Here is a 14,235-nt window from a genome sequence, read left to right on the forward strand (position 1 = left end):
GACCCCTACTACCCGACCATGCTAGATTAGCAAAAAGGCATAAAAGAACAGGAACTGTACCAGTGCGACTTTGGGCAGCACAGAGAAAACCTTCTCGGACACACCCCAGACCCATGCAGGAAGGCCAGTAAGAACTGGATAGGGTTGGTGATCAATTATGAGTCATTTAGTCCATTGCTTACACTTTAGGACAATTCACATTAGTACTGGATCCCAGTCTTTTTGGACCCTGTATTTGGTAAATGTGGACACGTGAGAAACCTTTTTCTAACCTCAGGTGTGCTCCAGCTAAGCAACAGGATTTTAAAACCTGCTTCCTCTTGTGTGTTTCTTTGTGTGCAGGAGCTGAAAAGCTGAAATGAAAGTTGCCACTTTGATGAGTTTGTTTTCTTTTCTTCCCCCAAAGCAGGTGCTGTAATTTGCTAAAAATCACCGAATGCAGGAAAGGAAAAAAAACCTTACCTGAGTGGTGAGTCGTCCTCGCTGGCCAAAACAAACATTTTACAGTGAAGGAAGCGCGGTCAGGCATGCACAAATGCCCCCCTGCAGACACACACACACACATGCATGCATGCACACACACATACACAGACACTAACATAATGAAGCAGTCAGCAGTCACTTCCGATTGTGGAGTAAATGTCTTGGCAGGAGCCCGTCACCTAAGGGCAGGATTTACAAATCAACCCAGCCGCATGAGAGAAGAAGATGATTGTCAGGACTCAAGTAAACATGATTTTATTATTTTCATTCTGCTAGCTTTAACTAACTGTGCTTCATTACTTCATTACAAACACAGCACAGGGACAGTGGTAGCCTAGTGGGTAGAGCTTTGGGTAAACAATTGGAAGATTGTGGTAAATTCAGGCTCTGTTATGAATCCACTGTTGGGCCCTTGAGCAAGGCCCATAACCCAAGCGAGCTGGCATATGAGGAAAAATTATTTCATTGTACTGTACATGTGTTTATGTGACAAATAAAGATGTTCTCTTCTATTCTACAGTCTGATTATCTGACTTTACCTTCATTTACCATCATTTTTACTCAGAAAGTCATTATGGTTTCTTCTTTTTACATTCTGACAGATCAGAATTTTTCAGCAAGTCAATTTCAACAAGACAAAAAAAGGTTAGGGTGCTTGTATGGCTTGCTTGTATATTTTAAAATTGTAAATCCAATAGCGAGGGTCCCTCACAACCTCTTAGGGAATTTAATTTGGCAATTTGGCAAAAAAGAGCTTCAAAATTAGTAAAGATCAACAGCAAACAGTAACAGCAAATTTGTATGGTTCTAATACTTTTTTAAAGGTGTAAGACTTCAGGTGTCCAAATATAAAGTGGATAGATGCAGCGGATGTTCTTTGTTTCTTGAGTTGTTTGTTTAGTACAATTTACATACGTATATCATTGATTTTTATCATTCCATGAATATAAGATCAGACAGAAGCACGGAAGCATTTCCTCTGAGGTAAGACGTGCATGTCAGAACACTTACTGTGCTGATTTCTTGATGCATGTTGTAGGTTGTTTGACGCAGGTTGACTCGCCCGTGTTGAGCTAAAATGATGACGGAGGCTTTTTAACACCGTGCTGAGTCAGCATCGAAATTAGCCTGTTCATGAGTCACTAGGATAAAGAACAGGAAAGGGCTCATTAACTTTATATGAGTTTGTTTTAATTACTTTTGTACATATAAATTAGTCTCCGCTGGTTCTGGAGAGGGCGAAGGAAAAGTCAGTCTCCCAGTGACAAGTTAAGACCCTCTTACTGTGTAATGACATAAATTGTAATTGATTATATACAGTATATACGCTATAATTTGGTGGGAAAAGTGGCACAAATGGTAAAATAAACACATTTTGGTAGTCAGACTTCATAATGTGGTGGACTTCTATCTGGATAAAAGGGCAATTTCCAAATTTAGCTAAGTTGGTAGGCTCAGTATTCATTTTACTTATTTATCTGCATTTTTTAGCTATTTGAACTTTTTACCATTCAGGGATAAAATAGAAATGTAATGAACCTTAATATGAAATATCTAAAGGTTTCCTAAACACCACACAGGTGCATTCATTATTTTGTACATTATACAAACAGTTGAACTACATTTGGTACTGACAAGTAGTGGAGGAACACACAGGACACAGTGAGGCTGTACACGGTATGCAAGGTGGTTAATGTCGAAGGGGTCAGGTGCTTGTGTCTCCCAATCTAGTCATTCTTTGAAGTGGGGAATTAAAAATAACTACATGAAGAGAAAATTGAAATAGGAATGCTAATATTTAAGTGGGTCCACTAACAGAACATCAATATATGGCATAAAATAATGTCATGTAATGAGGTGTTGCAGATCTGCCCTTTGGTAAAGCTCTTGGCAGGATTAAGTAGTCGTGTTTTAACAAATATGGCCTTTGCTGCCATCAAGTGGTAAATAGAAACGAGATCTGACGAGATCTTGAGAGCTTTAAATGCAAGCGAACACTTATTCCAACATAATGGAATAATATTTAAACAACTGCATAATTTATCAGTGCTTATTTTAAGCAAAGTGTGTTAGAAATGATGCTATAATACAAGCATATAGATCAGCAGGTATATAAGGGGTGTTGTTCAGGTGTCCAACAGTTCAAACGCAACTAACTCAAAATAAAGACGTGTTTTATATGTCTGTCATTATATATTTTATTATTAGTGAACTGCAAATAAACAAGCTTGTTATTTCATCAGTTCCAGAAAATATGCCATAATGATTGTCCATGATAACTGCATGCAAAACAGACAAGGTAGATAGTAATTAGATATATAAAATAAATAAAAAATACATTTTATTCAGGCAAACATCAATCACTCTTTAAGCCCATAATAGGTTTGATTTAATTCTAAGGAACCCTATAAACAAGAATTGTTCACATTTATACATTCTAAATCAATCCAACAGTAGATATACACACATTATGCAGCTGTTAATGTTGATCACTGAGCTTTTTCTACACCCTTATTTAATCAGTTATATAAAAACAAATCTTTTTATAAGAAACCCCACACCTTTATCACTCAGGAAGACTTTATTATTACTAAAATTAAACTAAAATAACGGGTGTAATTTCCCTCTTCTGTGTTTCCCCGGTTGCTGTTTGCACTTCTTTATAACCGAGTTGCGTTTTCTATGGAAAAAGGACTTTTTAAGCTGCGATGTTCAGCCTACACAGTTTCTAGATAAAAAACTGCCGATATGATCAATTCTTGTTTTTAACAATGTGAGTAATAATGTTTGTGTTTGGTGAGCTGAGTGTTAACAAGCCAAGACGTTCAGAAATGAAACAAAATGTAAATAAAATACGAAAAAGCAAAGTTTCACCCATCGTAGTGTCAAAATGGCAAAAGACTCAAAAACAGGATAAACTACTAAAATGTTTAGTCAAAGTAAAAACCTTATTTAAAAATATCATTCAGCATCATTTTGATGTCAATATTAAATAAAGGCCCTTTATTTAGCTTTTACTAATGCATTACTGAGTTAAGATTCATGCTAGCATGCTAATCAGACTCCCTTTGCTTGCTCTGTATAATTAAAACTTAGCAAGCTAAGTGCTTTTGCATATTATATTTATAAAATCACTACTTTTTAATGTTATTTTTATACTTATATATTATTGCTAGCTTTATAACTAAAGTTTTGGAGGTCAGCAAAGTTAACACAGACTAAAAAAAAAGTAGTTAGATTTTTTGGCTAGAAGATATTCTTTATTAGTACAACAGGAGCCAAAAAGCCTCAGCTTAATAAAGGGTCAATAAAAAAATATATAAATAAAAAATATAAATGAATAAAACCCCATTTGAAATATCATTCAGTATTATTTTGAAGTCAATTTTAAATAAAGGGCCTTTATTTAGCTTTTACTAATGCATTACTGAGTTAAAATTCATGCTATCATGCTAATCAGACTCTCCTTGCTGGCTCTGTATCTTTACAACTTAAAATTAAAATTAGCACTGACTGAGGAAAAGTACCTAAAGTGTTTTGTGTATTATGTTTATAAACTCACTACTTTTTAATGTTATTAGTCGTATATGTTATTGCTAGCTTTGGAGGTTTAGCACAGACTAAAAGAAAGTTTGTTTATTAGGATTTTAACGTCATGTTTTACACTTTTGGTTACATTCATGACAGGTTTGGTTTGGTTACTCATTACACAAGGTTAATCAGTTCACAAGTTTATATCGAACACAGTCATGGACAATTTTGTATCTCCAGTTCACCTCGCTTGCATGTCTTTGGACTGTGGGAGGAAACCGGAGCTCCCGGAGGAAACCCACGCGGACACGGGGAGAACATGCAAACTCCACACAGAAAGGATCGAACCCAGGATCTTCTTGCTGTGAGGCCACCGTGCCGCCCGACTAAAAGAAAGTAGTTTGATTGTCACATCTTAAAAATGTGAGACTTTTCGTAGCTAGATGATGTTTTTGTTAGTATAACAGGAGCCAGAAATCTCAGCTTATTGTTTATAGCTAGCTAAATAGTATTGTTTTGGCATCGCAAAAAATTGTTTAGTGTTGAGCGTACATTAGCATAAACACAATGTAGTTTGCTGACTTTATTTAAAGATCATTGCTAGCACTGACAGTTTTTTTTTACAGAATAAAGGAGTTAAAAGTGGACAAAGCTAGCATTGGTAACATAGTTAATATTGTTTTATGGTTATTTAGTTTTACTAAAGTTACTATTTGCATTAATAATTTAAAATTTTGTTAACAAGCTAGCTAATTTCAGGTTTATGTTTATACCAAGCTTGCTAGATATAATTGTTACATTTACAACATGTTGAACAGCCCCTAGCTAGCTTATTATTATCTATTTAGCCAAATACTAAAAATAAAAAAAATATATATATACACTGCAAGCATTCAATTGTATAGGCATTTATAGCAGATAAATAAAACGTTTATCTTAACATTCAGCTTTCATGAGGTTTTGCTAGAGACCTGACAACAAAAAAATCAAATGTTTTATTGATTCAGCATTTACAGAATAAACCAAAGGGGGAAAAAAAATAATAAAAAAATTAATTTTAGCATCCAATCTGTTTGTTGACGCATCAAGACAATCATTTCTGCTGAGATGACGCTTCAAAACCTGGCCCTGAAATATTTACATTTTCCATATTGGCAAAAAGGCACAACACTTACTTCCACAGGACAGGGCCCACACACAAAAATACCTATTATAAACTAATAAACCTTTTTACAATATCTTGCATTAATGTCTAAACTAAATAAAGGACATTATTTAAAGCCGGTCTCAAACCAAGTTTAAAATAAGAAATATTGCAAAAGGAACGGCATCCGGCAGAAAAACTGTGCCAATGCAAGTACGCACACCAGAATGATCCACTGTGGCGACACCGAAGGAGCCGAAAGAAATGTTATTTAAATAATAAACAAATATCTGGGTGCTTTAGTTCAAGTGGCCAGCCTCTGTGTTACCACCTCCCTGTACATGATGGAGATGTAAATGAAAAGAAGCAGGATGACAAAAAAGTCATCCATGAAGCCGAGCAGGCCGAACAAAGCCTCTGGGATGAAGTCCAGCGGGGAGGCCAGGTAGGTCAGCGCCCCCACCAGGCACAGTAAGATCCGGATCCGGAACATCCAGAAGAGCCCACCGACTGAGAACATCTCCCTGAAGGCGTGGCGCAGCAGAGTGGGAACGTCACGCAATCGGTCCAGCAGCTACAGAAGACATGGCACAGTAAACACATTTCACACAGGGCTTTAATCAGGCATGTGACGATATACTGATATGACTACATACACCAGATCTGTCGTCAATACATCCATGCTGTTTATTATTCCATCCATTATTCTATTTACCCAGCAAAATATTTGTATCTTTCTCCATTCATTCATCCACATATTCATCCATCTATACACTTGCATCAGAACCCAAGGGGGGCTAATAATTTAGATATAGCCCTAGTCTCTAGTCTTATAAAAATCTAACTATATTTCCACTGTAAGTGTACCAATTAAATCCATAAACCACATAAACTCAGGCAGACTTACCGATCTGGGTTGTCCTGAAAACCTGCGGTTGTAGTCATTAACATCATTGAGGATTAAGTTTGGATCAGGCTGCCCTTGCCGAGTTTGATTGTTCTGTTCTGTGTAGCGAAAAAGTGGGAACAGCAGGGTCACCTGGAGAAAAGGTTAGACAAGGTTAAATAGAGGTTAAACAGTGACACTAAAAACAGGTTTATTATACAGTTTAAGCTCTTTGGGAATATTCATCATGTCAAATATGAGCTTTCATTGATTTGCTGCACTTGTTTAGCAGATATTTTCATCCAAACTGACTTACAAGTGAGAAACAATCAACTAGCCATGATTCACATATTTATCAATTCATTGATCATTTAATCTGCATCTATAAATGATAGATTTAGGCATTCATGCAATATCCATCTATGCATTATCTCTTCCAGAAAGCCCAACTGTGGCAGGTCTGACAGTCTGACCCCATCTGGTTTACCGACACAGAAATGAACTGCTAAGCTACTGCTCTCTCATTCTAATTGTGTTAAGAACATGTCTTACCCCTTGTCTACAGATTGGACAATTTATGGCGCCAAGCCAGGTGCCATAGCGCCAGTACGCAATAATACAGGAACCTGTGAAACACAGACCAACAGAGGTCAGGAAAGTACAATTAATTCACAAAAATATTAAATACAAATAAATAAATCACAAATTAAAGAGAAGAATTTTAAAAATAAGAAAATGAAAACATCCAACACATCACATACAGTATTTGAAGTAAATTGCTATTATTTTAAGGGCAACAGGCACAAGTACTTTTTGGACATTTGATCACTTTAGCAATTTAGGGCTACTTACTATGTACACAAATGCACAAACTGTGTGAATGAATACTGAACATTTTGAGTTGGGTCTGAATACTAGTTTGAACGTGGTCGTGTAGGTTCTGTAACCTTATGTTCTGTGAAATCTAAAGTCCATAAAGTCATTTACAAGGAGGCCGAATGTACACCCATGGAATCAATGATTGGTAAATAGGACTTACCACAGAACAGATGGCCACAGTTTGTCTCTACTGGGAGCACGGCCTGCTGGAGGCACACTGGACAGGACATGTCTGAGTAGTACTGATGCCTCGGTGTGGCTGATTCTTCCTGAAGACAGAAAGCACACTTCTGAGAAAATGATGATATCTGTAAGGTAAGTAACACTCATGGAACTCTTTGAAATGTGTTTACATTTGGCTTTTGCATCACACCCCTTTTTCCCCACACACACGAACATCCACCCCCTCCGACACAATGGGCCTCTTCACACCAGACAGCAGTAAATTTGCAAAGAAGATGGAGAGTCATGTTATGCTCTATGTGCAGCGACAATAAAGAGAGGCCCTATCCAACCTTCCCTCCCTGAATCACAGCCAAGTGTCCAGCCAGTCTGGTAGCTCCACAGAGACTGAATCTTGGGAGCTTATGAGCCCACAGTGTAAACAAACAGAGAAATGTGAATGTATGAACAATGTGTGAAAATGATGAAATGAATGATGTCCATCACTGACCTGCTCTGTCTGTAACTGCTGTCGAACTGCTCGTACATGCTCCTGATTCTCCGGGTGGATCCTCTGCTGCTCATTTCTGAAACAAGCGCAGGAGAAAGGTGTTCCATCATGTTATCATACATAATGCAAGTAAGAACAGGCACATGAATTTAAGACAGGGTGTGATCATTCACCTGCTGAGCAGCGTGACCAGTCCAACTAGGAACGTCACACATAAGATAACCACAAACAGGACCGGGTCACTGACACCTTCAATGAAGGACTGTTCATCTGGCATGGAAGACTTGGCATCCAGGCAGTCGTTGCTTTCCATTCCACCTTCTCATAGCCTGCAGATCTCAACAACAAAGAATGAGACATTATTAACCTTATTTGTATGGGTACAGAGAAGTCACCAGAGGAATGTAGAGGTTATGCCACAAGGTACAATTACATTATATTACATTATATTATATATTATTGCTGAATCTATATTTCTGACCCAGCAGTTTTGTCACAATATCTAGAATCCCACAACCCTTCAGTCACAGAGAAAGAACTTTGTCCCTATGTATGTAGGGGTATGTAAACCTCGACTTTTACCATATATTGGGCAAAAATATTTGGATAAGTGGCAGTCACTTATCGGTCAGCAATTCACAATAATAATAATAATATTGTTATTATCATATACAAAGTACAATAACACAACATTAACGCTAACATTAGTTACAGACGTCATCAAATAGCTCAAATAACTTTAGCATGTTTTAAATATATACATAAAAATAAAAACATATCTTACATATCTTAATACAATCCTGTTATTAATGAAACTGCACGATAAAACGATTAGACTGCCATGTAGTCTGTAAGGAGATATAGCTCATACCAAATAGGGCATCATGCACTACGTAGTGCACTACATAGGCTGCAAATCTATTATAGTTCACTCTACTTAGTGCGCCTATGTAAGAAGAATTACTCTATTTGGAACACAGCTATTCAAATTTCGCGACTGACCGTCTTCCGCGTTGTAGCAAGCAGTACATTGTTGTGTTTGCCAATTTAAGTAGGAAATTATGTAACATTTAAGGCTAAACGGTTTCATTTGTGGTTAATTTAATACTATAAAATATAGTACAATTGATTCTACGCGCTTGTAATTTTAATCGGGCGTTTAGCTGGCTTTGTTGTGTAGGGTGGCAATTCAAGGACCCAAGGAAAAAAATACAGTACAGGACTATTTTTTTCCCAACTGTTTTTGTTTAACACCGCCTTGTTAGTTTTCATTGGCTTACAGTCCTGACTGACATAATCACTAACCAATAAACAGCGAGGATTTGTGTAGGTTAGCCAATCATAACGTAGAAGGCGTGAGGAGGCAGGGTTTGTTGGAAATACGGGTGGGAGGAAAAAAGGCACGGAGCGACAGTCTAGCCGGTTGTGTGGCTGCTCGTCTTCGCATATTTGTCCATAAAACAGTTTTATTTCATTTATATTCGACAACGTGGCCAAGAAAACGATTAAAACTGAATTGTGATCTTGGACAATCCGTGATCAGTCGACACTGTTAAAGGTTAAATCTAGGTTTGGGGTTCACATCGATCGGACGTGTTTTTGGGGCAGAATCAGCCTGTGTGTGTTTGGATTAAAGTCACTGTAGGCGAGTTTGGGACTGAATTAAAGCTGCAATGAGCAACCTGGAAGCGGTGGACCGGGTGGAACTATGTGAGAGTCTCTTAACATGGGTAAGACGAGTGTTTGTTTTACTATTGAGTTTGTATTTTGATCAGACAGATGTGTTGGTGAGATCAGGATCACAGCTGTGTGTGTGTGTGTGTGTGTGTGTGTGTGTGTGTGTTCTCTAAATTGTAGGGTATATTTTACTAAATTTTACTATTTAGTTTTTCATGTTTTTAATTCTTTCTGAGGTTCTAGATCTCAGGAATGTTTTAATGCTTTTAATAAATTTTTTTCCTTATGTAAAGCACTTTGAATTGCCAATGTGTATGAAAGGTGCTATACACATAAACTTGCCGTGTGTGTGTGTGTGTGTGTGTGTGTGTGTGTGTGTGTGTTTGTGTGTGTGTGTGTGTGTGTGTGTGTGTGTGTGTGTGTGTGTGTGTGTGTGTGTGTGTGTGTGTTTGTTTGTGTGTGTGTGTGTGTGTGTGTGTGTGTGTGTGTTCAAAACACTAACTGACCTAGTCATCTCAGACTGACCATCTCTTTACATTAACTATTCTCTACAAAGGAGGATTCAGGTCAGGTTTCTATTTTACCTGCAAATTATCAATATCAATTATCAGTTGTAAATGTCACCTTTTTAATTGTTATTATTTGCAATTTTTTTATTAATATTTTATTATATATTATATTTTTGCACCTATGGTAACTGTTTTGTATATATTTGTTCTTATTGTTATTTTTATTTTTTTATTTCTCTGTAACTGAGCCTTGGCAATACGAATGTCCTATTTTGTCATGCCAATAAAGCTTCTTTTGAGTGTGTGTGTGTGTGTGTGTGTGTGTGTGTGTGTGTGTGTGTGTACAAAACACTAACTGACTTAGTCATCTCAGACTGACCATCTCTTTACATTAACTATTCTCTACAAGGGAGGGATTCAGGTTTCTATTTTACCTGCAGATTATCAATATCAATGCACATATTTATCCTCAGATATCTGCATGTATGTGGTTCAGATCTGTGAGCTTTTGGGCTTTGTGGCTGATCTGCTGTTGCTCAGTTTGTTGTTGATTGGTTGAGGTTGATGAAGTAGTTTTAAATCTTATCACATTGCTACTCAGCTCTTCAGTGTGACCCATTCTGCTGTGTTTGTTTGTAAATGGTACATAGCTGCATGCTTGGAGTGTCTGTGTATGTGTGTGTATGTATGGCTAGCGAGAAGAACAATGTACAGACAATAGACTGGGTCTGAGGGAGGAAAAAGGTCGAACGGGTTCCTCATTGCTGCTGGAATTGCGGCCCCTGCTGGCTGGAGGGGGCAGCTGCACGTATTGGTGTTTGACTCTTTGTATTCAATACTGCTCTCTGTGAGACTCCATGTCTAGCAGGTGAAAAGAAGTGGTCAGGGCTGAGTGCTTGATAGTCTGTGGCTCTCCTTGGACAGGGTGGGATTCTGTAGTTACAGTTTGGGAACTGGATATAACTACATGGGGGGGGGGGGGGGGTTGGGATGCCTTTATTTGCCATATATACATATACAGGTGTACAGTACAACAAAATTCTTTCTTAGCATATCCCAGCTTGTTTGAAGGGGATTCAAACTCTCAACCTTTCGATTGATAGCCCAAAGCCCTACCCACTAGGCTACCACTGTAGAAAAAAAAATAAGGCCAGCAACTGCATGGTCTGAAGTATATAGCGCCTCCATAATATTGTTTACACATCATAAGTAAAGCTGCACATCAGCTGCTTTACCAAAGTACGCACCTACAACACAGAACGACAGTCAGATACCTGAGTTACACTATATGGCCAAGTATTCAAACACCTGACCATGAGCTTGTTGACCCAAGATGTAAGTAAGTCTGTCCAGGGTGTATTCCATTCTTGACCAAATAAATGTACTTTTGGATTCATTCTTTCCTTCAAGTGGTCAAACCAGGGGCATGTCAGGCTTCATGTCTCCTAAAAGTCACACACGCCAGCTTCTGTGTGTTGGAGATTGGACCCGATTAGAGAAACCAGGGTGTACTAGCTGACCATGTGTGCTTACATCATCACAACTCAAGAACAAGAGAAGTGAGAGATCGAGTGCTTACACCAACCCATGCCAGGCAAAGTGTACATAGCTCAGTCAGGCTGATTTCTAAACACTCTTCTGCAGCCAAGAGTAAACTTGGAAAACTTCTGTCCAAACACTCAGCCATCAAAGACTGTGTATTTTCTCCTCCTGTACTGTAGTGTGAACATGAGCTGTAGCTGCTCGACACTCCGGTACGTTTCCACTCTGTACTGTTTACACAAACCAGTCGAAACTGTAAAAATCACAACAACAACTGCACGCCCTGCATATAGGAACGTCACACTACACTATTCATTCATGATGCCTGCATTGTTGCTGCATTGTTGTGACCCCAGCAACCCACTGCATTGTGACTGCACAGATCTGCCAGATTTACGACTGTTTGAATCCAACAGTAGCAGCTCAATTCCATTTGTAATGTGACCCAAAACTAAAGATTTATTCATTTAACCAGCTCAACTCATCAGACACATAATGTTTTTCATAACCAGGTACTGCTTTACTCCTAACACCTAATCTGGATTTTCCAGTTTGGAGGTTTAAGGGACTCTAGAAAGAAGCCTCCTCAAGTCTGAACACAGACAGTTTTTAAATCAGCAGAATGATAACACACTGACATGCCTGTCAAATCCAAGGACACCTAGTCCATGTGGCTTTGTTTATACTGATCTTGACATCCTGTTATATTATGGAACTCATCGTGGTGTGACATTAAATAGCAGGAACAGAATCGCAGAGTTTAAAGTGGTGGAGATGCAAAAGCTTGCTCCATGTTCGGATGATACAGAATAAAATGCTCTTGCTGGATTGCATCCCGGAATCATCAAACCACTGAAGATTGTTTGAAGTGATTCTCTCTTATTTCTTTGGCTTAGTGAAGCCTGTGTTGTGTTTTGAGGAAGTTCAGCCTAGACTGGATCTGCGTGACCAGCCGGAGAATGAAACCATGTGCTGGACCACAGGTCGTTCCTGTATCTGAACTGCTTAGCAGGCACTGAGTTTTATTACAGGAAAGTGGAAGGAAGAAAAGTGGAGATCAGCAGTTATCTGACTCTGGAAGAGTTCTGTCTTTAATATGGGTGAGAGGCTTTTGAAGAACGCCTTTATTTGTCATATATACATGTACAGTACAATGAATTTCTTTTTCCAAATATCATAGGAAGCTGGGGTCAGAGCGTGGGGTCAGCCATTGTACGGCGCCCCAGGAGCACACAGGGTTAAGGGCCTTGCTCAAGGGCCCAACAGTTGTTGCATAGCAACTGCATAGTGACTGACAGCCCAATGCTCTACCCACTAGACTACCACTGTCCCTAGACAGTAATAATAATAATAATACATTTTATTTATAACGCACTTTACATTTGAAAACAAATCTCAAAGTGCTACAGAAAAAGAGTAATATAAAAAAAAATCATGAAATATAAACATCATAGCATCATGAGACATACATCATAAAATCAGCGGTCATAACATCTTTTAAAAATAAATGTTTTTAGACCCTTTTTAAAACTCTCAATCGTCTGTGGTGCCCTCAGATGGTCGGGAAGGGCATTCCATAGACGAGGAGCAGCAGAACAGAAAGCCCGATCACCCATGGTACTTAGTTTAGTTCTGGGAATGTGGAGAAGATTTGAGTTTGCAGAACGGAGGGATCACAATGAAATTTAGAGAAATTTGGAGAAATTTAGACAGTAGTGATGGTATCCTCGCGGGTAGAGCATGGGGTATCAATTAAAAGATTGTGGGTGAATCCCGGCTCTGGTATTGACCACTGTTGGTCTCTTGAGCAAGGCTATCTGCTTCAGCGATGCTGTACAATGGCTGACTCCGCATGTGTATATGTATATATGACAAATAAAAGCCATCTAGGTGTGCAGCAGTTAAATGGTGGCCGTTATGTGTCCGTTTACTCACGGGACAGGTTTACAAATCAAATTCTGGGAGCGGCAGCAGCAGCAGATTCGTTTGTCTGTTTGTGATTGATTGCAGCTGTTTCTGCTTGAGGTGGCACAACCGGTTACAAGTTCAGGTGGGATTCTATAAATGACATAATACTTTAGGGGCCACCACAGCAGATCTGGTCTGCACATCAGACTTGGCGCAGTTTTTACACCTGGCGCGACCCGTATATTTTTATTCGGGCTTGGGACCGGCGCTGAGAGAGCACTGACAAGTGCACCTTCCAGTGGCTCGGCCTCTTCACCCACACACCTGAGTAGCACAGCGGTAAAGTACGCTAGCTCAATACTACTGAGATCTGGGGATCCAAGGTTCAAATCTCAGCTGTGCTGTCGGCCGGCCCTGTGTCTGCATGGACATGATTGGCTGATGTTCAAGAGGGAGGGGGTTGGCCAAAACAGCCTAGCGATTGGTGGCCATTGGCCATTAGCTCAGTGCCGGTTCCAAGCCCGTATAGACATAGTAGACACTGTGCCAAGTCTGTTATGTTGATTAGATCTTCTGTAGCGCCCCCTATATACGGGAGCAGCCGAAAGAAAAACGTCATGATTAACCTGGTTTGGTATGAGATCCAAAATAATTTAATGGAAGGGGCAAATACTTCTTTAGAGAATAATGCAATTACAAACAGTAGAACAAAAGGAGGAAGTGTAGCTGGGTGTGCAGACTGCAGGCTAACCTCCGTTCATCTGTGGATGGGAAACGCAGTTAGTCTCTAGCGCCTGGACTGCGTTTCTCTACGATCTCTCCCAAACTCACACTGTTTCTAACTACGGTCTCAGACAATTCCACCTGCTTAAAAAAAAAACCTATAATTCATTATCTGCACACACACCCAGCATTGTATCAACACTGTGTGTGAAACTGGATGACTGCTGTTTTTGCTATCCGGAAATTATGTGGTCAGCCCACATTCTTCTGCTAGACGTGC

General features: G+C 39.1%; 2 protein-coding genes across 3 annotated transcripts in view; one reads left to right on the forward strand and one right to left on the reverse strand.

The window, feature by feature from the left end:
- Positions 1–4,990: 4,990 nt before the first annotated feature.
- Positions 4,991–8,455, reverse strand: rnf170 (ring finger protein 170). 2 transcript variants are annotated; one of them, XM_062988694.1, is made up of 7 exons: positions 8,381–8,455; positions 7,770–7,925; positions 7,597–7,672; positions 7,084–7,192; positions 6,597–6,670; positions 6,066–6,197; positions 4,991–5,732 (listed from the first exon to the last, which is right to left on the reverse strand). In XM_062988694.1, exons 2-7 carry the CDS (start codon positions 7,907–7,909, stop codon positions 5,463–5,465), a joined length of 801 nt encoding a protein of 266 aa, XP_062844764.1. In that variant the 5' UTR covers positions 7,910–7,925; positions 8,381–8,455; the 3' UTR covers positions 4,991–5,462. The 2 variants fall into 2 exon arrangements, with proteins under 2 accessions (XP_062844764.1, XP_062844765.1); XM_062988695.1 differs by having other exon boundaries at positions 7,770–7,933; positions 8,381–8,439.
- A 581-nt stretch (positions 8,456–9,036) lies between these two features.
- hook3 (hook microtubule-tethering protein 3) overlaps positions 9,037–14,235 on the forward strand; it is a 28,546-nt gene continuing 23,347 nt past the window's right edge. Inside the window, exon 1 of the mRNA XM_062988693.1 lies at positions 9,037–9,326. Within this exon, the coding sequence (XP_062844763.1) occupies positions 9,270–9,326 (57 nt within the window). The 5' untranslated portion in view covers positions 9,037–9,269. The remainder of the gene's footprint in view (positions 9,327–14,235) is intronic.

This window comes from Trichomycterus rosablanca, chromosome 26, assembly GCF_030014385.1.
Source record: "Trichomycterus rosablanca isolate fTriRos1 chromosome 26, fTriRos1.hap1, whole genome shotgun sequence".
In the NCBI taxonomy this organism is placed as follows: Eukaryota; Metazoa; Chordata; class Actinopteri; order Siluriformes; family Trichomycteridae; genus Trichomycterus; species Trichomycterus rosablanca.